The 27658-nt window shown below is 47.8% G+C and overlaps 1 protein-coding gene across 1 annotated transcript in view; it reads right to left on the reverse strand.

Moving 5' to 3' along the window:
* The window catches only part of ZDHHC8 (zDHHC palmitoyltransferase 8), a 247052-nt gene that overhangs the window by 21966 nt on the left and 197428 nt on the right, over positions 1–27658 (reverse strand). The window contains exons 6-8 of the mRNA XM_078667919.1: positions 24823–24914; positions 13591–13723; positions 7720–7837 (exon numbers count right to left, since the gene is read on the reverse strand). Coding sequence (XP_078524045.1) covers positions 7720–7837; positions 13591–13723; positions 24823–24914 — 343 coding nt within the window. The remainder of the gene's footprint in view (positions 1–7719; positions 7838–13590; positions 13724–24822; positions 24915–27658) is intronic.

A 27658-nucleotide genomic window follows, 5' to 3' on the forward strand; every position in this document is an offset into this window, starting at 1 on the left:
GTACGAACCAAGCCTAAGGCGAGGTTCGCCTACTGGAGCAGGAAAGGGAATTAGTGGTAGAGAGTGGGGCTTAAAGGTGGGCACTCAAACCCAGACACCCAGTACTATGGATGCCAAACTCTTTGGAAGAGAGAGGGTCCTGGGCGCACCCAGACCTGCATCGACTACATGCCCTTGCATATGGCATAATGACTCCAAGCTGAAATGCACCGCTTTTATGCTTGAAGGGCAAATTGCCTCAAGCAGCTGATTTGATTTGATTTGATTTGAAAAGAATTTGTTAAGCGCGGCTAACACCATTAGGTTTCTTGGCGCTGTGCTGGGGCGTGGTGAAAATAAATGGAAAGGAAACAGAATCTAAGGATACGAGATAGTAAAGAGGAAAGTTTTAAGAAGTGATCTAAAGCCAGAGTATGAGGGTGCTAGTCTAAGAGAAAGAGGAAGAGAGTTCCAGAAGGATGGGGCCAAAAGAGAGAACCTCAGGCCCCCGTGTTTTTTCCTCTTGAACCTAGGGATGGATAGCAGGGCCATTTGGGATGAACGTAAGGTACGGGACGGAGTATAAGAGTGAAGGAGAGAGGAGATAAAGGAAGGACCTGAACCAGAGAGAGATTTATAGATGGTGCAGCCTAACTTGAATTGGCAGCGGGCAGAAACCGGCAGCCAATGAAGACTCTTTAAGAGTGGGCGTGGTGAAAAATCAGGCGAGCAGCCTGATTTTGTATCAGCTGGAGTCTTCTCTGTTGGTACTCAGAAATACCGACGTATAGCACGTTGGCATAGTCGAGTCGACTGATCACTAACGCCAAGAGTGCTAACGTGAGCGCTTCGGTGGTAAGAAGGCGAGATATTTTCCGGAGTTTCCTGAGTTGGAAGTGGCTGGCGGACACCACTGCGCTGATCTGGGGGGTCATTGAAAGGTCATTGCTGATAATGACACCCAGACTTTTGGCAGAGTGGACTGGAGAGGGAGGGCTTCCAAGACTGGCAGGCCAGATGGACGGTTGCCATGGGTTGGAGGCTCCCCCGACAAGAATTAGTTCAGTCTTGTCGGGGTTGAGCTTCAGATGATTTGAGCTCATCCAGTCACTGATGAGGCAGAGTGTATTTTGAAAAATGGAGATAGAATCCTCAGAAGAATCAATATTAAAAATCAATTGGATATCATCCGCGTAGTTGAACGCAATAACGTTCAACCCGAGGAGAGCACGGAGTAACGGGGCCAAATACAAATTAAAAAGAAGAGGGGATAATGAAGAGCCCTGAGGAACACCACAGGACAGCTCAACCTGAGTGGCGGAGAACTGAGACAGCCTGACAGCTTGTTGTCGTCCCGTCAGAAAGGACTGAACCCAGTCAAGGGCGGTCCCTCGGATGCCGGCCTCCTCGACACGGTCGACCAGGATCCCATGGTCGACCGTGTCGAAGGCGGCCGATAAATCCAGAAGGACCAGGGCTTGTCGGATGTTAACATCAGCCCCTCTGCGCAGTTCATCCATCACGGAGAGAATGACAGCCTCCGTTGAGTGCGCAGGTCTAAACCCTGCCTGCTTAGAATCCAGGACACACGAGTCCTCGATGAAGGAACTAAGGGGCCGATTAGGATGGCGGTTTTTCCGCATCCTCCGGGCCGGCGGAAGTGTCCGCCGGCCTGGAGGATGCGGAAAAACCGCGGCGGAGACTCCAAAGACCCACCGCCAAATTAGGATGGCTGGTGGGTCTGGAATTCCGTCCGCCGCTTTTCCGCCGCGGTCGGAGCCGACCGCGGCGGAAAAGCCATAACATGGCAGGCGGTGTCTATGAGACACCGTCCGCCATATTATGATGTGTGTGTAAATATGCTTTTCCACGGCGGCATTGCCGCCATGGAAAAGCATACAGACCTTCACTTCGGGGGCCCGTTGCGGGCCCCCTGGGTGAAGGGGTGGTGGTGGGTGCACATGGGGGGTACCTATGGTACCCCCCTGCATTTGCGTGCACAATGCAGCAGGCACCGCGCGGTGCCTGCCGCTTTGTGCACGGAAATGCTGTGCATGCATTTTTTACATTGGGGCGGGTGCAGCTTGAAGCTGCACCCGCCGCAATGTTAGAGATAGAGGATGTGACCGCCACCCTGGCGGTCACATCCTAATCAGATCGGAGGGAACGCCGCAGCCCATGCGGACGTTCCCTCCTCCTCAGGGGTCGCGGACGGACTCAAGTCCGTCCGCGATCCTAATCGACCCCTAAGTGTGGAAGTCACGTGCGATTCCAGAACTTTGCTGAGGAAGGGGAGAAGGGATATAGGGCGGTAGTTGCTCAGGATGGAGGGGTCTGCTAAAGGTTTTTTTAAAATGGCAACCACCTCAGCTTGTTTGAAAGAGCAGGGGACAGCCCCAGTGACCAAAGAGCTATTAATGAGGGCCAGGGGGGGCTCAGGACAGGAGATGAAAGCTGCTCGAAGAACCAAAGGGGGGCAGCAATCACGAGGAGAACCAGAAGAAATTTTGTGCAGAAGCAAAAGAAAAGTAATCATCGGAATGGGGGGAATAGCAGTAAGAGTGTGAGAGTTGGAGTATTTAGAGAGCTCAGGGGTTAGGGAATGAGCAGGTAAAGTTTGGGCAGCAATACTAGCTTTAATTTTAGCTATTTTTTCAATAAAAAAAGCATTCAGGGAATCGCACAGAATTTGGGAGGGAAGTGGCCCTGGTGTGAGTCTAGCTGGGTTAGATAGTTCCTCCACAATGGCAAATATGTCTTTCGACTTATTTGTAGAATCCATAATTTTGGTGGAAAAATAGGAGGATTTAGCAAAAGCTATAGCGATTTTGTACTTTTTCAGTAAAGAGGAAAATACCTCCTTATTCTCAGGGGAATAACCTCGACGCCGCAGCTGCTGCAGCCATCCTTACATGTATAATAAAAGCAGAGAAGTTATTAACAGTGGAAAATATAATGGATTCTCTGCAACAGGCACAGTAAAAACATAATGAGCTATAGTTATGGGTAATTTTAGTTTCTAATTCTATTGCAATGCACTTTTTGCTACATTTCGCACTATCACTTTCTCACTTCAGGGTTAGCTAAGGAATTAAAGAAATAGTGATGTAGAGATACCATGTGTACTATGTTACATCTTTATAGCACTGCACTTTTAGCGAGATTTGCACTAACATCTTTGCACTTTATTCTGAAGCATGACCGCAGTAACGATTGGTGACCAATAGTGATACTGTCTTTGTGTTCAATGTATTGCTACTGCACTTTTCAGCGAAATTTGCACTGTAGTGTCACTCTCTTTCTGCTATTGAACAAGAACACACAGATATGGAGATATGCATATTAATTTACAATTTTATTGAATGGTATATTTCAGTAAAATTGCATTAATTTTTCTGGTGTACCGAGCCCTGCAATATATGTGTAATTTGACAAATAAAATCTGTTTCAAAAAAATAAATTGCATTAATTTCCTTTGCATTTGATCCTGATAAAGGGTAGAAATCACAAGATGTTCTTTTTCTAGCATACGCGCTGTATAATCGAATGTTGCGCACTTTCTAGCGAAATATGCACTATGATTTCCATCCTGAATTTGCTGCTTAAGGAAATAAGAAATTGGCGATGTCATCTGTGCTGGTTTACAACTTTACTGTACTGTACCTTGAATACAATTGCACTATTACCTTGCTTTTAACTTGGAAGTATGGTTGAAATGATATGATGTTCTTTTATGGTGCATGTATATTAAGATTTCAATATTTTAACTCTGGTATTCATGTAGTAAATAAAATGTTTTTTATTAACTGAAATAAAGGTACTTTGATACTCCCAACTGACTCCCTTTCTAAATACATGCAATTCAGATAGGCACTGTAAGTCTTCCTAAGTTCCCCTACAGTAAGATCCTAACCCCAGTCTCAAGGGGCAGACAGAGGCTGATTGAGGATCAAGAAATGGGCAGTAAAGGTTCCTCGTTGATGCCTGCTTCCAAAACACTACAGGATAGCAACTTCATACTGCCCCAGGAGGTTCAAAGTGAGATCCCTGACTCATCAACCAACTCGGCTCCAGGGGCGGCTCTAGGCTCATGGCGGCCTTGGGTAGGGAGCGTAGGTAGGGGGCCCCTGAAGGAACACAGGCGCGGAGGCCAGTGAAGAGGGGGGGGGGGGGTGGTCCAGGTGTTTGGAAGTGGAACAGAGCTGGAGGCCGCCAAATCCCTGCCAGGGGCCGCCACGCAAATATGTATCCATCCTCAGAGGATTATTGGATTAAGGATATATATTGGCGTGGCTGCCCCTGTCGGCTCCACTGAAAGAACCGCCTATGCGGAGTCGCAAATGCTAAGGACGCGGCACAGGAGAGGAGTTGCAGCCAGAATGCTACAGATCGATCACTTGTTAGCAGCAGGGTGGGCAGGGCGGGCATTGTACGAGGACTTTGGAAAGGATCCTTCTCAAGCTGCAGTAATGCCAGGGATGCACTAATAGGGATTTGGCATAAGGACGATGCACCAGAGTGAAGGGGTGGAATGGGGTGAGGAAGAAAGATTGTGGATTTTTTGGCTTTTAGGTTAGGGTAAAGTCCAACGTGTTAGTTTACATTTGAAGTTTAGAGCAACATTGCTTAGGAGACAAAATGGTCCCAGAAGGTGTGAAAAGATAGTGCATACAAGGAGGTGTGTGAAAAAGTGTGCCCAAAGAGGCACGTCAAAGAAGGTGTGTGCTAATGGTATGCACAATGAAGTATGTGCATGCACAGAGAAGGGGCGGCTCTAGGCTCATGGCGGCCCTGGGCAGGGAGCGTAGGTAGGGGGCCCCGGAAGAGGGGGTCCGGGCGTGGCGGAGCGCGGAGGCCAGTGAAGAGGGGGGGGGTCAGGGTGTTTGGAAGTGGAACTGAGCCGGAGGCCGCCAAATCCCTGCCAGGGGCCGCCATGCAAATATGTATCCATCCTCAGAGGATTATTATATTAAGGATATATATTGGCGTGGTGGCCCCTGGGGTTTGGTGGCCCTGTGCAGGTGCACAGCTTGCACATGCCTAAGGCTGCCCCTGCACAGAGGGCAGGTTCTAAGACCAGCATAAACTCAACGAGTGATGGGAGAGGTAACTAGTTTGTGGACAGTTAACCCATTGTGATGTAGTGGTCTTTAAAAAAGTGTGTCTTTAACTCTTCCCTTAATTGAAGAAGTGTTGGGGCAGTCCTGATGGGATGCAGTTCCACATCCTGGGTAAACAGGTGGAAAAGGACTACTTCCTTGGTTTTTCTTTAGTAAGACTTGTTAGTCCGCAGTCTGATTGTGTCCTTACTGTAGGTGTGCCGAGAAAACCCAGAGCTGGTGAGGTTGTCTACAAGACAAGGTGATGTGCTAGTTGTGACAGCTTTATAAATGACCCAGTTGGTGCAGCCCGGCAAGGGGACCCAATGGAGTTCCATCAGGAGCAGGGTGATGTGATGATATTTCTTCAGGCCTTATATGAGACGCGCTGTGTTGTGTATTTACGGTGCCAGTGTAGAGTCAGGGAAGCCATGGAGTTGGGCTTTAACACCGTCTATGTGCCAACCATGTACAAAACGACGTACATCAGGAAATGGGTGCAAGGCAGTGTATGCAAAAAAGACATGCAGATGCAAATGTATGCAGGTGTTCAAATAGAGGTGTTTGCAAGGTGTGTGAAATATTGAATCAAAAGGCCTCTTTGCAGCGAGAGCTGGCTGCACAATAAGGTCACTTTGTTCATAGAGGATCACACAAGTGTACCCTCATAGCTTGCTTAGCCTCCACACCGGCCCCAACAGTGCTAAGGATGCCTGGCTTCACCCTGGGGGTGCCCAGGAGTGGACACTTCACAGGGAAAACCAGGAGGAGTTCTACAGCGGTATGAGTATCAGCGCCTGGAAGCCGAATAGGCGACACCGCAAGGTGACCGTCTGGTGACAGTGCGCTCTATAAGTACCATGACATTTACATTTGACATTTGTACAATGGGGCAGGGGACACCACTGGCGCTGTGCGCAGCTGCATACAGTTGCACAAGGACTTTGAGGAGTTCGGCTGCACCAAAAGGCTCTTTGCAGGTTTTTTTTAGGTTGCTGCACAAGGCCCCTGTAAGAATCAGGAAGTAGTGCACAGCGTGTGTTCTACAACAACGATTGCTGCAGACGCGGACTGCATTACGAGACCTCTGTGCAGGGGGGGCAGGAGAAAAGATGATACCACATGTCCTCTTTGCAGATGGCCTGATGGTGCCCTTGGGCTTTGGGACAAGTGAGGTGGTAGGTTGCACTACAGGCCTCTGAACAGAGGGTGCATTGCGTCTCAAAGCTTCTTGGTAGGGACAGATTATACCAAGATGGCCCTGTGCGAGAAGCAGACTGTGGCACGTTATATAGCACCACAAAGCTGATGTGCAGATGGTTGATCTTATTAACCCGTTGGCTGCGCCGCCCGTTTTGCGGAAGTGCGGCACATCCGCAAAACGGATGGGGCCGTGTCGGCCATTGGCTGATGGCAGCACCAGCGAGGTAGTGCTGCCGTCCAGTGTGTAAATATTAAACTGTACAAACATGCCTTCATGTGTGAGAGGCAGGGGAGTGAGATTGTACCAGAGGGTCTCTGTGTAAGGGGAATTGTGGCAGAGTCCTTTCTGCAAGGGCACTTTGTGTTACAAGGCCTACGTGCTGTGTTTGATTGTGCTAGAAATGCGTTGTGTAGGGGTGTAATAAGCAAAAAGACTGCTGTGCTGCGTGTGTCTATAAAAGGCAGCTGCACAAAAGGCAGACTGTACAACATGGTCTCCATGCAGGGAATTGTAATTGTATTTATATAGCGCCTACTACCCCATACAAGGCGTCAAAGCGCTTTTCAGTGAGCAGCACGCTACTCTGCAACCCTGAAAGGATTAGTGGTGAATTAATATAGAGAAAAACAAATTCCTTTGAGCGGTGGACATGTGAGTCTGTTACTTGGATTGGAAAGGAGAATGAAGGGATAGAAGAGGGAAGGGTTTAGAAAGGGTGTTTTTTTATATCTGAGTAGTAAAATGAGATTTGAGGTGATGCAAGGAGGAGGAGAGGAGGGAAAGAGTCTAGAAAGGGTCATTTTAGGGATCACAGTAGTAGAATGAGGTTTGGGATGAGTCCAATAGTGGAGGTAGAGGTTATATTGAGAGAGGTATATGGTGAGAAATACGGTAGTGCAGTAGTAGTGAGAACAGTTTGTAACATCAGCCCTTTCAGGTTTCAGAATCCCCACAATACTTACTTTCATCACTTTGTGGGTGATTTAACCCCTGGAATGCGAGATCAGCTCGTCATGAGCAACGGCGCTCCGGTGCTCATGACGAGCTGAGCTCGTCATGACCGCGCCCGTTCCGTGGAACGCTCGCATGCTGGGCTGATTCCCCTGCAGTGCTGAGCGCTCCATTGGAACGGGTGTGGCCATGACGAGCTCAGCTCGTCATGAGCACCGGAGCGCTGTAGCTCATGACGAGCTGACCTCGTCATGAGCACCGGGGCGCTGTTCGCGCCCCCCAGCACAACGGGGGAAACAGCCCCGCACGGAAAGGGTTGAGGGAATTCTGTGCCTCTTACAGAGACTTGATGTTAGCATATGGATATGAGAGTGTGTTGGCCCCGAAGGGGCCCTACCTCTGTTTTATGGATGCATGAGCTATGTAGGGGACAAGGGAGTGTCTTCTACTCATCCATGGTGCTTCCAACCCCCCCGAGTCACTCACCGTCAGCCGCGCTCAATGGCCCTTTCAGCTCCATGTACTTGCTGGGGTCTCCTTTGGGCGGCAGCTGGACTTGTGCTTCCATCGCCTTCTCGTCCAGAACCTCCAGGCTGCCTTTGGACTAAAAGGAACCAGACAGATCACCAGCATGAGAGCTTGCCTCGAGAGACACAAAGTACATATGATCCAGTCTACGCTCCCATAGCTGGCGCGGAGCCCTCCCTTTAATCCCACCTCCTATGAGGCACCACTTGCTTCGCAAGCAAATCCCACCACTTTCAATACACTAATTTCTTTAAACTTGCAGTGAGTGAGTTTGAAAGATTCACGAAGTGTGCAGCAGAACGTTTGCTATTACAGAGGAATGGATTGTTTCCTGGTGGGGCTATAGTGCTTGTTTGTTATTTATGTTATATTTCAAGTGTGAGTAGACTGCAAACTTCTGTCTTCTGTGTATGATCTGCATTGTTTATCTTGTTTAAGTTGACTTATGCAGCATCAGATGCAGACATCATTTTCTGGCTGTGATTTGTAATTTATTCAAGTAGCCATTGAATACATTTTGCACGTCGCTGGCTGGTCCACCTTGTAAAACACCCACAGGGTCTTTTCTTTCTAGATATATATGTATTTGCACCACATATGGATAGCGGAGCACTCGTTATGCAGTGGCGGCTGCTATTAATGAGAAGTGGTGAGTCGGGGTAAATAGCAAAAAAAAAGTACTTACCTGCCACTGCCAGCTGCCGTCTGTGTTCTTCGATTCCGGTCCAGACTCCAGATTCCCCACGGGCTGGTGCACACTGCACAGACTCCCAGTCGCCAATCAAGAAACTGCTCTCATGCTGGTAATGTTATTTACTAGCATGAGAGCAGCACCATGATTGGCCTAAGTGGGCTGGTTTAAAGCTCGCTCAGGGCCTTGGAGCCTGCGCCTCGCTCCACACAGCTGTGCAGCACAGCTGGGGTGTAGAGATCGACGTGTGCATGTCGGTTTGGCCATCCTTAGACAGCAAGCGAAACAGACATGCGCACTTACAGTGCGCACTACTCTTCCTCCCCCTGCTGCCATCATGGCTCGCCATGCACTAGCCTCAGCTGTCTCTAGCGCTGTACGAAAAATAAAATGATAATAAAATGGCTATATTATCATTTTATTTTTTCATGCTTCCCTCTGCTGTCTCTCAGCAGTGGGGGCGACGCTCGTCTTCCATAACGGAGGAGCCGCTGTTGTTGTTATCCACAAGAACAAAAGGTTTGCAACAATGCCACCTAATTTTGTTGCTCCCAAGTCTAACTCTTGTACAAAAGATTTGCATCTATCCTTATACACTGTTTTTGCAATCAAAAAGTTCAGACTTTACATAACGTGGTAAATAGTTTGTTTTCCTCTTAATAGTCACACAGTCAGTACACATTGTACCAGTAATGATTAATTACAGATTAATATTTAATCATTACTGGAACAGCTGTATTGACTGAGTGCCTGTATTAAGAACAAGTAAACAAACTATTCACTACGTTACGTGAAGCCTGGGCTTTTTGATTGCAGTATAGAAGGATAGATAAGTATCTTTTGTGTAAGAGTTAGACTTGAGAAAAACAAAATTGGATGCGATTGATATAAATCTTTTGCTCTTGTGCATAGAGAGTGTTCCACTATCAATATGTGGTATGGATTGGGGTACGGTCAATGAGATCTCTGGGTCTGGTGAGACAAATCTTGGCAGTGGATGCGATAGTCGTGCATGAGCACCAAAAACTGCCAGTTATTACAAAGCTTTGAAGGGAGGGGTGTGCGACATTTATACCAGAATTGCCTTCTTTGTCTATGTATATGTGTAGTTGCCCAGGTCTCCGCTGTTGTATTGTTGAGCCCTATTTTTGTAACCCCCTTCCCTCCTGCAGCTTTAGAGCTCTCGCCATCACTCTCAAAGGCAATGCTATGGCTGCCATTGTTGGGGTCCATTGAGCCTTCTTTTCTTGCAGTGCCAATCTTAGGACCTATAGTGGTCGGTGCAAGCTTGGGGGCGGTGACGGTGGCACTCCGCTACTCTTGGGTGCCACCGCAGCTGCTGAACTATCTCTGCCAATTTAGGGATCTATTGTGGTCGGTGCAAGCTTGGGGGCGGTGACGGTGGCACTCCGCTACTCTTGGGTGCCACACCAGCTGCACAACTATCTCGGCCACTCTTGGGACCTATGGCGGTCGGTGCAAGCTTGGGGGCAGTGACTATGACTCTCCGCTGCTCTTGGGTGCCACACCAGCTGCAGAACTATTTCGGCCACTCTTGGGACCTATGGCGGTCGGTGCAAGCTTGGGGGCGGTGACGGTGGCACTCCACTACTCTTGGGTGCCACCGCAGCTGCTGAACTATCTCTGCCAATTTAGGGATCTATTGTGGTCTTTGCAAGCTTGGGGGCGGTGACGGTGGCACTCCGCTACTCTTGGGTGCCACAGCAGCTGCAGATCTATCTCGGCCACTCTTGGTACCCATGGCGGTCGGTGCAAGCCTGGAGTCGGTGCATGCTTGGGAGCAGTGACTATGACTCTCCGCTACTCTTGGGTGCCACACCAGCGGCAGAACTATCTCGGCCACTCTTGGGACCTATGGTGGTCGGTGCAAGCTTGGGGGCGGTGACGGTGGCACTCCGCTACTCCTCAGTGCCACAGCTGCTACAGAACTATCTTTGCCACTCTTGGAGCCAACTGCAGCTTTAGAGCTCTTACGGCTGCTTCTGAGAGCAGCGTCACTGGTCCCACTCCTGGGGACTGCAATGGTGGCAGCAAAGCTCGCTTTCCAACCACTCTGTTTACAGAGCGTTCACAACACTGAGATTTAGAGCTGTCATTACACTCTTATTTCAGGGCCAGGATTCTCACTGCTGCACTTGAGGGTCTGTGAAATAAGCAGAGTTTTAACTGCCATAACTGAGGGGTTCTAGTAGCAGAATTCTCACTGCCACGAAGAGTGGATAGGGTTATTAAAAAAGTTCTCGGGCCACCCCTGAGGTCAGCGTCACAAGACTCATAGCCCCAGGCAACTATGAGGCGTCATGTTCATATATTGGATAAGCCACGGTTCAAGAAACTCTTTACAGGAGGTTGAGCCTATTTTACCAAGGGCCAATTTATTTCACATTTCTCCCATTACACCTGTGGCAATCTAATTCCTTGATGTCCTTCAGGGAAAGGGATGCTAGATTTGAATCTTGTAAGATTTGTGACAAGAAACGCTACTGAATAGTGTGAAAGTTTATAAATCTATCTAGTCAGTCAGTGTTTCCTGGAAGATGCAGCTACATGTCACACTCCCTAATCTCCCGGGGCGCATACAATGACAGGAGAGCTTTCCATACCAGTCCTGGGAGCTGTGGTAAGTTTAGAATTCTTGCTGCCGCTTCAGAGACATCTTGTGCTGGTGGCACACACAACTTAAGAGCTCTTACTGCATATTGTGCTGGTGGCATCTGCGGTTTGAGGGCCCTTACTGCATTTTGTACTGGTGGTACATGCGACTTCAGATCTCTTATTGCATCTTGGATTGGTGGCATCTGCTGTTTTAAAGCTCTTACTGCATCTTGTGCTGGTGGTACCTGCAACGTAAGAGCTCTTACTGCATCTTGTGCTGGTGGCACCTGCGGTTTAAGAGCTCTTTCTGCATATTTATTTATTTATTTATTTAAACTTATAAGGCGCACGGCTATCCGCAGTGGGTTTCCCGGCGCCAAGGGATAGACTGAAGAAGAAAGAACTACCGGGCATCAATAAGCGAAGCTACCAAGAGACTGTTCAAAGTTGTTACTGGAAAAGCCAAGTTTTCAAACCCTTGCGAAACCGAAGAAGATTAGTTTCCAACTTCAGCGTCACAGGCAGAGCATTCCAAGATTTGGTGCCTAAATGGGAAAAAGAGCAGCCGCCCATCTTCACCAGCCTAAATCTAGGAACAACAAAATCTCCTTTTCCTGCGGATCTCAGGCTGCGACTAGGTATGTAAGCATGAATGAGATTATGAAGATACCTTGGGGCAGAGCCCTGTTTTATCTTAAACATATAACATAGGGCCTTGAATTTAATTCTGTTCTTAATTTTTAGCCAATGCAAATCACAGAGGGCTAGGGAGGCAGATGTTTTCTGAGGAACATTGCGTAGCAGCCGTGCGGCCGCATTTTGAACAACCTGAAGTTTATTCAAGGTTGTCAAATCGGCACCAAGATCCAGGACGTTCCCGTAGTCCAGGCGAGATGTTATCAATGCCTGGACCACCGTCCTTTGTGTGGAGATAGGAAGCATCCACAAGATTTTTTGGAGCCATTTTAATGTAGTAAAGCAAATGGAAGCCACCTTAACGACCTGTTGTCGCATTGTGAGCTTTTCATCGATTAAGACTCCGAGATTGCGAACCTGGGTCACGGGCTTCGGGATGGGACCCATACTCTCGGGCCAATGTTGGGGGCCCCAGAGATCTTTGTCCTTGCCCAGGATCACAATCTCGGTCTTATCGCCATTTAACTTAAGGAAATTTACCTGCATCCATTTTGCCACTTGGGACAATCCTTGTTTAAGAGCCGAAGCATCATTACCTTCCCTATTAGACAGGGAGAAAATAATTTGTGTATCATCGGCGTACAAAAACAAGGTTAAGCCAGCTTCCTCCACAATAGTGGCCAGGGGTCTAACGTAGATGTTAAAAAGTAATGGGCTAAGAATAGACCCCTGGGGAACGCCGTACGCCGATGCACACATTTTGGAAGATGCTTTGGCCGAGAAAACCTGGAAGGTACGCTCACTCAGAAAGGAGGCTATCCAAGTCAGAGCTGAACCCCCAACTCCCAAGGATTGGAGGGATGTGAGAAGAATGGAATGGGACACGGTATCGAACGCTGCGCTTAAATCCAACAGGATAAGCGCCGATGTCTCCCCGCGATCGATACAGTGCTGTAAATTCTCAGTGACCCCCAATAGAGTAGTTTCCGTGGAGTGGTGAGCTCTGAATCCAGATTGTGATGGATGCAGAAAGCCCAAACTCTCTACCAGATGAGATAGTTGAGAGTTTATGTGCCTTTCCAAGATTTTCGAGAAGATAGGCAACAACGAGATGGCCCTATAATTAGATAAGTTTGACACATCCGCTCCGGCCTTTTTCAGCAAGGGAACCACCATCGCGTGCTTCCACTTCTGTGGAACACATGAGTCCATCAGTGAAGCATTAAGAAGTTTCATCACTACGCGACGGGAGTTTAGATCAAGCTGTTTTAGAATTTTTGCCGGAAGAGGATCGCAAGGAGAGCCAGATTTGATGCTTTTAAGACCGCCGGCGAAAGAGACATCATCGAAGAGTGACCACTCAGAGAGTTTAGTTATCGTGGGGAGTTGACAGTCATGGGCTGGCACAAGAGTAGAAGATAAATCTGCGCTCAAAGGTCGAAGACTTGTGATGGTGGCCTGCGGTTCAAGAGCTCTTACTGCGGCTTGTGCTGGTGGTACCTGCGGTTTAAGAGCTCTTACTGCGGCTTGTGCTGGTGGTACCTGCAGTTTAGGAGCTCTTAATGTGACTTGTACTGGTGGCCTGTGGTTTAAGAGCTCTTACTGCATCTTGAGCTGGTGGCACGTGCGGTTTGAGGGCTTACTGTGGCTTGTGCTAGTGGTACCTGCAGTTTAAGAGCTCTTACTGCATCTTGTGCTGGTGGCACCTGTGGTTTAAGAGCTCTTACTGCGGCTTTTGCTGGTGGTAACTGCGGTTTAAGGGCTCTTACTGCGGCTTGTGCTAGTGGTACCTGCAGTTTAAGAGCTCTGAATGCGACTCGTGCTGGTGGCCTGCGGTTTAAGAGCTCTTACCGCGGTTTCCTGCAGCAAGCGCAGCATGGACTCACCTTGCTCCTGTGCAGGTTGGCTTGGATTCCGTTATCACTTATCTTCACCGTGATGTGGCGCTCTGACAGGTCGGGCCTGAGGAACGGTGGTTTCACTGTCACCGCTTGCTTCTTCTTTGGCTTGACAATGTATCTGGGAGGGAAAAAACAGAGACAAGACCATTACTATAGGGAATGTCTCTCAGTGGTGATGTAATCTGCAATGACAGTGAAGGCACAAAGGAAGCCACACAGCTCCCAAGCACTAGGCTCTCACTTAGCTATGGTGGTAGCAGCCGCCGCGTGCCGCAGTCTGAGGCTCAGAACAAGTCAATCAATCAATCAACCAATCAATCAATCGAATGCTTGTAAAGCGCAGCTACTCACACGTAAGGGTCTCAAGGCGCTGACAGGTCCATTATTACCCAGCACAAAAACTTAAGGACTTTCAGTTCCCCACAATGTAGAGCATCAACAATTCCTGAATATGCTATAGTAGTTATTACACACAAATATGAAATGTAGCCTCGGACGACTTTGGAAATTGGGGGAAATCACTTCACAAACCTGGCAAAGTTATGCCGTTCAGTCCCCTACAGGTATGCAGTGAAAGCGCGATAGACATTAATGCAAATAACCTTTACCCTTCCAAAGTAGAAGAAGGACAACGCTCATTACGTTATTCCTATGCACACATGGACAGTGCATTAATGCACGTTGGAGTAGCACCGTCAGTTACCATCACATCTGAGCAGCATTCAGGCTCTGCAATCTCTCTACTCCTATAAAGTATGAAGTCGCACTATTTATGAACTCACACCATGTGTTCCATATTTTCTCAAATTCCCGTGGGCCTCTGCTGCTCTTATAAACAGCCTTTTGCAAAGGCGTGCACCAATCCTCATTTTTTCTAGCAATTCTACAACCTTCGAAGCCACCTGGCGGCTCGGAAGGAGTGTGCACAGTTTTCACAAATGTTAGTGATCTAATGTTCCATTTATTTTACCCAAAGCTCCTCCCATCCTTGCCCACTTGCAGGTCTGTGGGAAGCTACTTTGTCACCCACTTTTAAGCATCCACACTTTGTTTGCTCTCCATGTAGCCCCATTACTGCTCAATGTTCTCATGATGGTCACTCCGAGTGAGTGACACCATAGGCGACTGTCGAAGGGGTCGATGTCTAGACACAGCCATATGTTCCGCCGGGGAGGGAAACAAATCGTTTACAACGCGGTGTTTACACCGCACTACCTTAACAACGCTGCCATTACAACGCAAGTCGTTACTACGACTTGCGCTGGATGGCGCTGTTGGTTAAGGAATATTGTAATTTTATATTCCAACACCTTCCCTACTGTTACGTGGACTGGTGTTGGAATATAAAATTATAATATTCCACAATCCGCGCCCTACAACGCAAGTCGTTGTTCGACTTGCATTGTAATGGCAGCGTTGTAAAGTACCGCGATCTAAAAGATCGCATTGTACTGACATACATCCGCCGGGGATATTAACTACTCCTGCGTTTGCATATTTTTAGGGCCAGTGCCTCACAATGTGATTAAATAAAGGGCAAAATCTCTCCAGGGGGTGTTTATGCAAGGATTTTGCAGTAATGTGTAGGAGTTTTTATTTTTGCAAAAGAGGTTTTTGTAGGCTGTTTTTACCTCTTATCCAACTCCTGTCGTGAAGAGCACAAGGTTATTTGTGTACGTTTGCGGACAACCAGCCTAGTTGCGTCCATGCTTGCTACAACCCTTTGCGAGCCACCATTGAAGAGTTAAGATAAGTGACTGTAGATGAGACATCAGAGGCCTCAGACTGGCCTCCCTTTATTATTACACCTTTATAAGTCTCTATTCTTATGTAACTTCGGGAGGCACAACATCCTTACAAGACATTTACAGACAGAGGTTGGGTTCGATGGCACGCGCTCCTTGTGGTAGCGTAATGGATTGTAGCAGGACTTAAAAAAATTACTTTTACCACTTCCGTGTTCTACATTTGAAAAAAGAGATGTTACATCAGTGACTGTACTACTATACTCAAGAGCCTGAAAACTATTGGGCCTATTTACGAAAAAAGTCACACAGCGCAGCAAAGTCACCTTCCTGCGCTTCGTGACAAGGAAAGGGCATGAATGCGCGGTATTTAAAACAATACAGCTCGTTCCTGACTTTTCCTCTGCACTAGTGCCCTTGTGGGTGCCTAGCGCCAATAAAGGCACACTTGCATGGTGCCAGATTGTCTTTGTTATATGCAGGATTGTTTTTGTGCAGGAAGGGACACCTCCCAGCACAAACACAATCCTGAGAAGCATATTCCTCTATCTATATGTGCTGCAGAATGCAGCAAACATAGAAAGAGGAACAAACAAGGGGTTTCTCCACGTTATGCCTCTCCTGGAAGGCGTATCTTTTTCCAGTCTGGAAAATTTGGGAATGCATCAAAAACCATGAGAGTTGCCTAGGAACACATACGCAGCGCCCAAGGAACGCCTTCCCAAGGCAAAGAAGGGAACGCAGGGATTTGTGCTACGTTGCCGTACTCCAGATTCATGGAGCCCTCAGGGCCACGCAAAGTAGCCTCGCGTGGCTTCATCAATCTGACTTAATGTTTGCATCACTCGTGCACCACGTTGCGCAACGCAAACCAGCTCATAAATAGGCCCCCAAGAGTTTACAACAAATTTAAAATCTGCTTGAAGTAAAATTCTGGGTGTGAGCTCAGAGTGTTAAAAGAAGTGGACTGGTCTTAAGAGAAACTGATTCAATAGTCGGCCCTGGCCTCTCAAAGGGTGACGGGACTGATGCTACGCGAGGCAACCATCAGACTCTTATCGTGAAACGTGAACATATACTGGTCGGCAATCCGCACATGTGACTGTCTCTGCCCCAGCTGCGCCACCATTTGAAACGGTCAAGTCTGTCTGGAAACCTCTGAGGACTCCTGTAGATCACCCTCAGACCCCCACCGCAGATTCTACCTGTGTGCCAAAGTACACCCCACTTCCCTCAGGGCTAATGTGTGGTAGAAGTATCAAACATAGGAATCTTACTTGACTCCCCACCCTGGCCCTGATTAGAAGTTGCATGGTACTGGGATAGCAGTAGAATCGCAGGTAATTTTACATGCCGCGTTGTGGTATCCTCTGTCTGATGCCTTGGGAGCCTCTTAGCCTCTCTGGGTCTCTTTAATTCACCTTGTATGTGCATTCTTTGGAGTTCTCTTCCGGGTTTTCTTCATTTGTTTCTGGGTTTACTTTTGTTTTGCATGGATTTGTTTTGAATATACAATGTTAAAGGATGTACACAAGGGCTGCCAGGTTCAAACATTTCACACCGGTCTCTGCCATGGCCGTCCCCGGGCACTCCCAAAACCCAGAGTCGCTCATTCAGGTATCCTGGCATTACTTATTATGATGAACCTGGGGGTAGGCTGTGTTTAGGGCAGGGTGGGCCGCCATGAAAGCCACATCAAAAGCCTCTTACACCCGGCTTACACAATGTTTTTGAAACATTGTACTTTACAATGCACTGTTTGGATCAGCTTTTTTGAAACATTCTTTGAGGGCGGGAGATCCCCACTCGCCCCCTCCCGCGCCCATCAACCCGAATTAAAGGGCGGCTCGCTCATTTCACGAACGCAAACTGCGCAGTATGGGACTTGGCTGGACATTTTTGCCAGTACCAGGTTTGGTTCAATCAGGTTCTACCAGACAAGAATTATTGGCTGAATTAAATATTGTAATTGTCTCTTGAAAAGATTGCATCTGACCTCTGTAGGATTTGGTATGTGGCAGCATCCCCTGTCACACAAATGGGGGTGAGACTTGGCTGATGCTGAAGCCTCATGCAATTTAAGACAAGTCCTCCAACATCCGCCAAAAAACGGTGTGGCAAAACCAATCTTCTCGGAATCAGTTGGGGTGGAATACCATGCGGTAGTCCCTCTCCGCCTAACTCTTTAGCAGGCAGGAAGAGGTGGTATGTGTCTCTAACTGCAGGGGATCTCTCGGATTGGCTAGTAAGCGAAAAGACTCACTGACTTGCTGTAAGTAAATGAAACAAAAAGCTGTGAAACCATATTTCTGTGGAACCAATTTTGTTCCAAAAGACGAGTTGGTGTGAGTAGCCACAGTGCCACCCAGTGGACGTCCAGGAGTACTGCACACACTGGGCACATTATCGCGTTAGAAGCGTGCGATAAAACTGTCCGGGGGGCGATAACATTGTCCGGGGTTCAAGGGAAATGACGAGCCAGGTGTACTAGACCGTTTAACGGTCGCCAACGCTGCAATCGGTGTTTGAGACCGCTAAAAAGCGGCTTCCTATGTACTAATCCCATTGTAGCAGCCATAAAAGTATTCTATTCTGAGCTCCTAAAATGGGATTCTGAATGGATACGCCACAGTATTGTTGCACAACTGTGCATCGGAGTCTGGGCTCATACACGGATTGGTGCACGACTTCTTATTGACTGTGGGATTTAAACTGAGGTGGTCAGAGATTTGTGCAAAACCACAGGATAATTTTTGGTCCGAATTAGAACCCCGCTGTCCGGTTCCAAAATCCGTAGATTATCCAGTGTATCACATTTCCTGACACTGTTGTCATTGTTATCCAGCAAGTGCTTAGTAAAGGAGTAGCGCCGCCAAGTTTAGCGCCTCCTGAATCTTAGCCAGTCCTAAAGTGGTTTAAGTGTGGTGGGCCTCGTGTGCCCACTCACATTGGCATTGGACTCCTCACACAGTGATTTTGGACTGTTTGCCATCCCTTCGAGGCCCACTCTGGGTGTTGTTTGTTTTGCACACCGATTTTTACTGGAGGAGGAGTCTACTGGCATTAGGCTTCTTAAGTGGCCTTCGACACAGTCTCTCACTGCATCCTAACACACAGACTATACGACGCAGGGATCCGGGACAAGGCCCTCGACTGGACCCGCTCATTTCTCTCCGGCGGAACGCAGCGGGTCAGACTCCCCCCTTTCCTCTCGACCCCACACCGACCACCTGCGGAGTCCCCCAAGGATCCTCCCTCTGCCCCACGTTGTTCAACATCTACCTGGCTCCGCTCGCCCCCATCGTCCGAACCCACGGACTCAACATAGTTTCATGCGCAGACGACACCCAACTCATCCTCTCCCTATCCAACGAACCCAACGCAGCCAAACACAACTTTCAAGTATGCATGGAAGCAGTTGCCAAATGGGTGAAGAGCAGTACTCATCATGGGCCCACACCCCGATGCATGGAACGATAACTGGTGGCCCCACGCCCTAGGAATCCTGCCCACCCCCACTGACCACGCACACAACCTCAGAATCATCCTGGACTCCAAACTCAAAATGGACCGCCAGATCAACTCCGTCGCATCCTCCTGCTGCCACACCCTCCAACCCCTATGCAAGACCTTCAAATTAATCCCCCTCAAGCACAGAAAGACCATCACTCACGCCCTCGTCACCAGCAGACTCGACCACGGCAACGCACTCTATGCCAGAATCAACAAAAACCTCACCTGCAAACTTCAAAACATCCAAAACGCCGCAGCCAGACTAGTCCTCCACCTGCCACCACACTGCAACATCACCAAGCACCTGCGCACACTCCACTGGCTCCCCGTCAAGGCAAGAATCACCTTCAAGATCCTCACCCACGCACATAAAGCCCTCCACAACACCGGACCAACATACCTGAATAGCCGACTCACATTGCACGCACCCCAAGGGTCCCTACGATCAGCCCAGCTCTCCTACGCACCACAAAGTCCAGATGAGGAGGCCAATCTTTCTCCTTTCTCGGGGCCAGAGCCTGGAACGCCCTCCCGCTCAACCTCAGACAGACCACCTCACTCCCCAACTTCATGAGGGACCTCAAAATATGACTCTTCACTAGACCACTTCCTTGATGGACTGGACCCTACACCTCCCCTCCTCCCCAGCACCTTGAGACTCTTATGGGTGAGTAGTCACACTCAACTAACACATGATTGATTAATTGATTGATTGATAAGGAGCAGCCAGCATAGAGAGATATCTGCTTCCTGCATTAAGTTCCTTTGTTTTGAACCAATTATTAGGATAGCCAGCTCCTTACTTGATACAGGAGGTAAGAGATCTTTCCAGAAAAAGCCACATGATAAATGCACTTTCTTTCTGAGTATCTGAGAGTGAACCAAGCTTGGTTGTGAGTCCACTGCTAAAAGAGACCAGATTTTCCGCGGTAGCCATGTTGGCAACAACAAGGTGAAGATGGCCCTAAACACCCTGGGTTTGTTGGTATGGATTCACCCGTGGATGGTGGTACACAGAGGGATATCAGGTGCGTCTGGGGAGAGCCATTCAGGAACACTGGTATATCCAGCTCTTTCGTGTCCAACATTGAACCTGCGCGGGGCAGTCTGAGATGCAGGTTTGTCAGAGGACTCCAAGCTCCTCTCTGTTCCAGGGCATAAACTGTAGGCCCCGATCAACAAAAAAAACAACAACAAGAACAACACTGTATCTATAACTGGAGTCAATTAAGCACTTTTGATAATGTATGGTAGTTTCCAGGATTATGGAACTGTTTTCCTAAGAGTAAGTCTGTAATGGTGAAGTAAAAGCAAATGTAGGTTTGCAGGTTTGCGGCTTATGAAAATTCCAGAGAAAAAGCCTGTCCATAAAAAAAATTCTACAGGCGAAAATGTATCCCTACCACGGCGAGCTCATTTCCCTGCACCCCCAAAAAGTTCTGGATTTGTCCCCTTCGGATTCTGATTCTCACTCTGGAAACAGATTTACGCCTACCACAATACGAGCAATCGCTATTTGTACTGCAGAGATGACGGGCCAAATAAAAATATGTGGGCACCTACTCGTTGATAAGTTAGCAAACCTTTCCAGTGTCAATGCGCCTTGGGACGACCCCTACCTACCTCTCAGAGTACATTTACTCACTCTTAAAAGGTGTTGATCACACACATTTCATAGTGTGAAACACTGGGCTCACCATCTGTAGTATTCAATCTAAGGCTGGGTGGTTGTGTTAACAGCAGCAGCACCTGCAGTACACGAGGCAAGGCAGGGTGTGCAAGAAGGCGGTTGAAATCCATCCGCCTTTTCAACTACTTCCGGTCTTTGATGCTGGGGGTTCATATCATTTCACTGCCTTACTGTCATTGGTAGATTACTGTACCCTGAACTAGGTCTATTCTCCAGATAAAGACTTTCCTCAATTGCAGGATTCCTTTTTTTTTAATCTGCCATACCACTTTCCTCTTACCATTCGACATGTGTCATACCCAAGTTTGTCTCCTTGTTTTAGGTTCTATATTTCGATGTTTCTAGCTAACATGATTTTCTTACCTCTGTTAAAGGAAGTTGTGGGTTGAAATATGTCATTTAAGAGAACGCTATAGAATAGTGCATTTGTTTTTCCTGTTATCACAGGAACTGAAGGCTGCCCATCCTGAGGGCAACATCGTCAGAACCCATGGCCTCAACATCATATCCAACGCAGACAACAGCCAGCTCATCCTCTCGCTCTCAGAAGACCCCTCCACCACTAGGACCAACTTCCACAACTGCATGAGAAGCGTCACCAACTAGATTAAGACTAACCCTGGGTACAGTGCTTCGCAAAGTAGGCGTAGTAGGCAACACTACGCACACTCCGTGGATGGAGCGAAGTTGCCCGCCACCCGCCTCCCTCCCGCCCTCTTCTACATGCCTAATTTTATTTAAAATAGTATAAAAGTAAATTAAAAGCACTTACCTGATATGCGGCATCCTGGGGCTCCTTCTTCTGCTTTGCGCCGACTTCTTCCAGCCAAATGCGCCTGCGCGGGCGCCCGCGCATGCGCAGTTGGCTGGAAGAAGTCGGCGCAAAGCAGAAGAGGGAGCCCCGGGACACCGCATATCATAAGGGAAGTGCTTTTAACTTACTTTTACACTATTTGTAATCAAATTAGGCATGTAGAAGAGGGTGTGAGGGAGGCGGGCGGTGCGTAGTGGGGCTACGCGAAGTGTGTGGGTGGGCGTAGCTTCCTGTCCACTTCACGAAGCTTCGCGTAGCCCCACTACGCACACTACGCCCACCCTTAATTAAGACCAACTGCCTGAAGCTCAACATGGACAAGACAGAAGTGCTCATTTTTGGGACACCTCTCTGTGGAACGACACCTGGTGGCCCTCTGAACTTAGACCCACACCGGCAGGCCATGCCAACAACCTTGGTGTCATCCTGGACAGCAAACTCATCATGAAACACCAGATCAACACAGACTCCTCTGCTGCTTTTACACCCTTCACAGACTCCAAAAGATCTTCAGATGGCTCCACATTAACACCAGGAAATTCATTACTCAAGCCTTAGTTACCAGCCAGCTGGGCCATAGCAACACGCTCTACACAGGAATCACCACCCAACTCCTGAAGATACTCCAGACGATACAGAACTCAGCTGCCAGCCTCGCCCTTCACTTCCCCAAATAGACCCAGTTCACCCCCCACCTCAGGAACTTCACTGGCTAACCATCCAGAAAAGATGGCAATTTAAGATGATGACACATGCCTATAAAGCCCTCAATGACCAAGGGCCAACATACATCAACCACCGTCTGAATGTCCACCAACCCTTCACACACCTGCGCTCTGCCTCCCTCTCTCACACACCCTGCATCTGTCGAAACTACAGTGGGGGATGCTCCTTCTATTACCTCGCCGCCAAGCCCTGGAACGACGTTCCCCTTCACCTCAGAACACCAGCCTCTCTCCCTGAATTCAGAAAGGGACTCAAGGCCTGGCTTTTCAACTGATCCCAGCAAGAACCTACCACCTGGATATGCTCGCGGGTGATTGGCTGGCTCAACAAATCCGAGCCGATTGAATTATTGATTGACACATACTTGGTGACTTCTGCAAAAGTGCTAAAAATTAAGAGTAAGGTCTTAGTTTAGACCAGGCCTCTCTCCCACCTCTCCTCATTGGGAGACTGGGGACTCTAGGAGCTTCCATCCGTTGAATGAAGAGTACAGTGGTCTGCACTTGAACGTCATGGAAGTCACTACATTATTGTCCATCCTCAGCCCTTAGACACATCATTTTGTGCGACTCTTGCAGTTCCAGCTACTTTCCTGGGGGAGGTGTTTAAGAGGGGCTTAGTTCCACGTTGTGGGCGTTCAGGGCGGGAGATCCCCTCTCGCCCCCTCCCGCGCCCACCATCAACCCAATGAAAGGCCGGCTCGCTCATTTCACGCACGCACACGGCGCAGTATGGGGCAGGGCTCTGCGTTTTTGCCTGAACCAGGTTTGGTTCGATCAGGCCCTACCGAACCAGAATTATTGGCTGGATCAAATCCTGTGATTGTCTCTTGAAAATATTACCTCTTAAGATTACATCTGACCCCTAAAGGATCTTGGTATATGGCAGCATCAAGACAGTAGACATCTATATATTGCCAGGGGCGTAGCTCAGTCAGTGAGATACCGGGGGTTTAAATCATAAATTTGCTCACTAAAAACATTATGCTGAAGGGAGGAGGGATGACTAAGGTTTGAGATACACCGTTACCATGAGGAAGAAGTTCAATGCGGATTTACAGGAGGTGAGCCCCTGTCTAAGTTCATGATATAAACAAAAAGAATATATATATTTTTTGGGTCAAATGTGGATAAACAAAAGCATAGGGGACCAGACTCAGGGCCCCCACACCCAACTCTCAAGCCAAGAATAGATTTTTTGGGGGGGTGGGGGGGAGGAGGGAGTCACACACCAAACACCCCCTCCTTAAAGCTACGTCCCTGTACATTGCTAGTAATGTATGTGCATGTAACGTTACAAGGACTTTCTGCAATTAGACAAGTCAACTTTATGACTTCTACACCAAAGCACCACATTATTAATAATCACTTCCCATGATTTCTCTAACTGGTTACTACTCATGAAGCAGCAATTGGTTTCATCCTGAGATTTCTGCAACGGGTAACTAACCATGAAACTGTAACCGCTTCCATCCCACGATTTATTTAACTGGTTACTAATCATAAAACTGTAAGTGGTTACATCCCATGATTTCTTTACCAGGTTACTAATATTGAAGCAGTAACTGGTAGCTGTAACTGGTTACTTCCCATATTTTCTGTACCTGCTTACATCCCACGATTTATGTAACTACTTACTTATCATAAAGTTGTAACCAGTTGCATCCCATGATTTCTATTCATGAATCTGTAACCAGTTACATCCCATGATTTCTGTAACTGGTTAATATTCATGAAGCTGTAACTGCTTACCTACCACAATTTATGTAACTGGTTACTAATCATGAAGCTGTAACCGGTTACATCCCACAATTTACTTAACTACTTAATAATCTTGAAGCTGTAACCAGTTGCATACCTTGATTTCTAATCATGAATCTGATACTGCATACATCCCATGATTTCTATAACGGGTTACAATTCATGAAGCTATAACAGGTTGCATCCCATGATTTCTGTATTAGGTTACTAATCATGAAGCTGTAAACGGTTGCTGTAACTAGTTACTTCCCATGTTTTCTGTGCTGGGTAACTAATCATGAACCTGTAACTGCTTTCATCCTATGAGTTAAGTAACTGGTTACTAATCATGAAGCTGTAACCAGTTACATCTCATGATTTCTGTACCTGCTTACTATTAACATCCCATGATTTATGTAACTAGTTACCAACTATGAAGCTGTAACTGCTTACATTCCATGATTTATATAGCTGGTTACTAATCGTGACTGTAACCAGTTACATCCCACGATTTCAGTAGCTGGTTAATATTCAGGAAGCTGTAACTGCTTACCCACCACAATTTATGTAACTGTTGCTAATCATGAAGCTGTAACCAGAAACATCCCACAATGTATGTAACTGGTTACTGATCATGAAGCTGTAACTGGTTACATCCTATGATTTCTGTACTGGGTTACTAATCATGAAGCAGTAACTGGTTACCTCTGATGTTTTCTGTACCAGGGTACTAATCAAGAACCTGTAACCGCTCACATCCCATGATTAATGTAACTGGTCACATATCATGAAGCTGTAACTAGTAGCATCCCATGATTTATGTAACCGGTTACTATTCATGAAACTGTAACCGGATGTCTCCTGTGACTTGTAATTCTGAATCTGTAACCAGTTACATCCCATGATTTCTGTAGCTGGTTACTAATCATGAAGCTGACCCCGCTGCTCCTAATGCCACTTGTTACACCCCTGCCAATATCCTAGTCTTACCTGGGTGCCAGGGGGCTGCACAGAACATGCTCCACGTTGCCGTAGCATCCTCGGGTGAAAGGATTAACACCGCCGCGGAATTTGCCCGTCACCTGTAAAGAAAAAAAAAAGGCAGATCATACACTCAGAATTTATTTATTGCATTCATTTCTATCTGCAAAAATAGCTTATCAAGGGTTAGGGTTTATGAGGGCAAATAAAAAGGGGGCATCACGCTCAGCCGGAAGTTCACTTGACCACTTTGAGTCAAGTTTAAATTAAAGCCCAGTGGTTAGGTGGACACCACGTGCCGGTGAGTGAGTTAAAGAAGATGTCATGGTGGAGAGAATGGCGACAAATCTTCACACAGGCTGCGTAGGATGACACTGCATCATCACAGGTGGCGTATCTTTACCTACCTAACTGAACCTATGGAGCCTCAAGACTGTTCGTCATCCCATAGGATCTGATCCAGTAAAAGAAATCTAGGACCACTTGATCCATCATGCTAGCCATCCCATTGGACCAGTAGTAAGTAGCCACCTGTGCCACCATGCCACTGGTCCCGTCTGGTGTCCCAGCACTAGAAAACTTTATTGCAAGACGTAGATTCGGAGAAATTAGGCCTTTTGGAACAAACATTGGATCCAGTCCAACTCGTTACCAACTGTGCCCAAATAAGGCTCTGGTGGGACTCTGGAACTGCTAGCCATCATAGCAGCCAGTAGCTGGCCATTGACCACCATGGCTCGTAACGGAAATGCCATTCAATTAAGTCTTTATTATGGCAACACCATTTATCTTGCCACATTAGGCGCACACATTCAACAACTGCAACTAGTGCAAAGCACTGCAGCGCGCCGGGAAACAAAGTAATCCAGGAGAGCAGGTATTATTCCAGCCTTTCATAGATTACGTGGGCTTATGATGAAAATCAGAATTGACTTCAAGTTGGCAGTCCTTGTTCGAGACCCCTAACTACGCAGCCCGAGTTTCTCGTTGATAACTTCAATGGTGTCTTCCAGCTCGATATCTAAGATATAGCCTGCAGTTTTCAGTGGCAGCCCCTCCATCAGGGCGGAGGAGCATCGCACCCTTGCTGTTAACACTGAAAAGGTAAAAATTAAATGGTAAGTTAGTTTATTACCGTTTTATTTTTTACTTTCTCTCTCCAGCCCGAGGCATGACTGGGGACAAGGCCACTGCTGTGGACTGGCAGCAGGGGAGTGGTGCTCACTCCATCAGTTTAGAGTGCGCATGCCATTTTGGCCAGATGTCTAGTGACGGCCAGCCTGACATGCGCACTTTGAACCTCTCCACTCAGCTGTCTTAGACAGTTGGGTGAAGAGCCGGCACAGGCCCCCAGTGCCTGCGGGAGCGTCAAGGCAGCCCGCTCCAGCCAATCCTGGCACTGCTCTTATGCTGCTGAGCATTATAATAATAATAATAATCCACGCTTGTAAAGCGCAAACAATCAGCCATTAGGGTCTCCAGGCGCTGGGGGCCGTCGGGAAGATTAAGCAAGCTATTGCCCAGAGTCACATGGTGCTGGGCTAATCTGCGCTGGCGCTGGGAATCGAACCATGATCCCCAGATTCCAGTGTCAGTCGCCCTGGCCGCGGCGCCACACCTCATTATCAGCAGCATGAGAGCAGCACCTGGATTGCTGTGGAGAATTGCTGCAGAGCAGCACCGAGGGACTGAAGCACGAGGACTAGAGGAGGCAAGCCAGCGCATGCAGTGAGTAAAACCATTTGTCATTTTTTTATTGATAGCCCACTAACATGCACTGCAAGAGACTCGCACTGCCTTCAGCCTCAACGCCAGAGGTCTCGGTCGTGGCTTATTATAAACATTGTTTACAACGAGCCATGACGGACAGCTTTGGTGTTGACCATAAGGCATTGTTGTTCAGTGGTTGGCTTCCCCACCAAATATTTCGAGTACAAGCCGCTACTGGTTTCTAGAAGGACTGTTGAGGTAGGCAACAGTGCCTTTTCAGAAATAGCAACCAAATTATTTACTACGCTCCCTCTCCATCTGCTGCGGAGTAGAAACTTTTAATTTTCCAAAACTATTAGCGACCCACCTCCTTAACCGCATGCGTGCGGCGGTTATTTTTGCCCTGTGCGGCTTTTTTCAAAAAGCCGCGTTACATGACGAGCTGAGCTCGTCATGAGGATGCGAGCGGCGCAACTCATGACGAGCTCAGCTCGCCATGAGCATGGAAGGGGTTAAGGAATAACGGATTGTAGTTATGCTAATGTAGGACACCTCGGCACCAAGTAGTTTCGGTGATAGTAGTGCTATATAAATTCCCTACCAAAGACTACTATCTAATTATGTGGGCAGTGAGTTTTGGGATAGAAATGTTTGAGGCTATCAAAAGGACTCCATTATTAGGGGTGCCTCAATTTAATCCAGAGCAAACATGGAGATGGACGGAGCTCTGAAACTTTTCAGACACTCACTCCCAGTCACAGATCTGGGTTGAATCCATCATTGTTCTTTAGCTCACTTCGCCACCCTAGTTCAGACACCGCTATATGCAAATTAGTCTTGACCCTGTGCCTCATGGGAACACCGTTTCGGGGTAACACACCTCATCAGCAAGGCTAGCTTGAATACAGTGGCAAAGTAAGCAAGGGACCCACGTCTGGGCATTCCCTGCCAACTTTGGGCGAACTGAGCAAACCCAAGGGGATGATGGACCAATCGCTGAAACTTTTCAGACACTCACCCCCAGTCACAGATCTGGGTTGAATCCATCATCGTTCTTTAGCTCACTTCGCCACCTCAGTTTGGGGCTGGACTTCCTGAAGTTAAGAGGCCCATTTTGTTGCTCTGATAAAAACGA

This window comes from Lissotriton helveticus, chromosome 11 (assembly GCF_964261635.1).
Source record: "Lissotriton helveticus chromosome 11, aLisHel1.1, whole genome shotgun sequence".
Taxonomy (NCBI): Eukaryota; Metazoa; Chordata; class Amphibia; order Caudata; family Salamandridae; genus Lissotriton; species Lissotriton helveticus.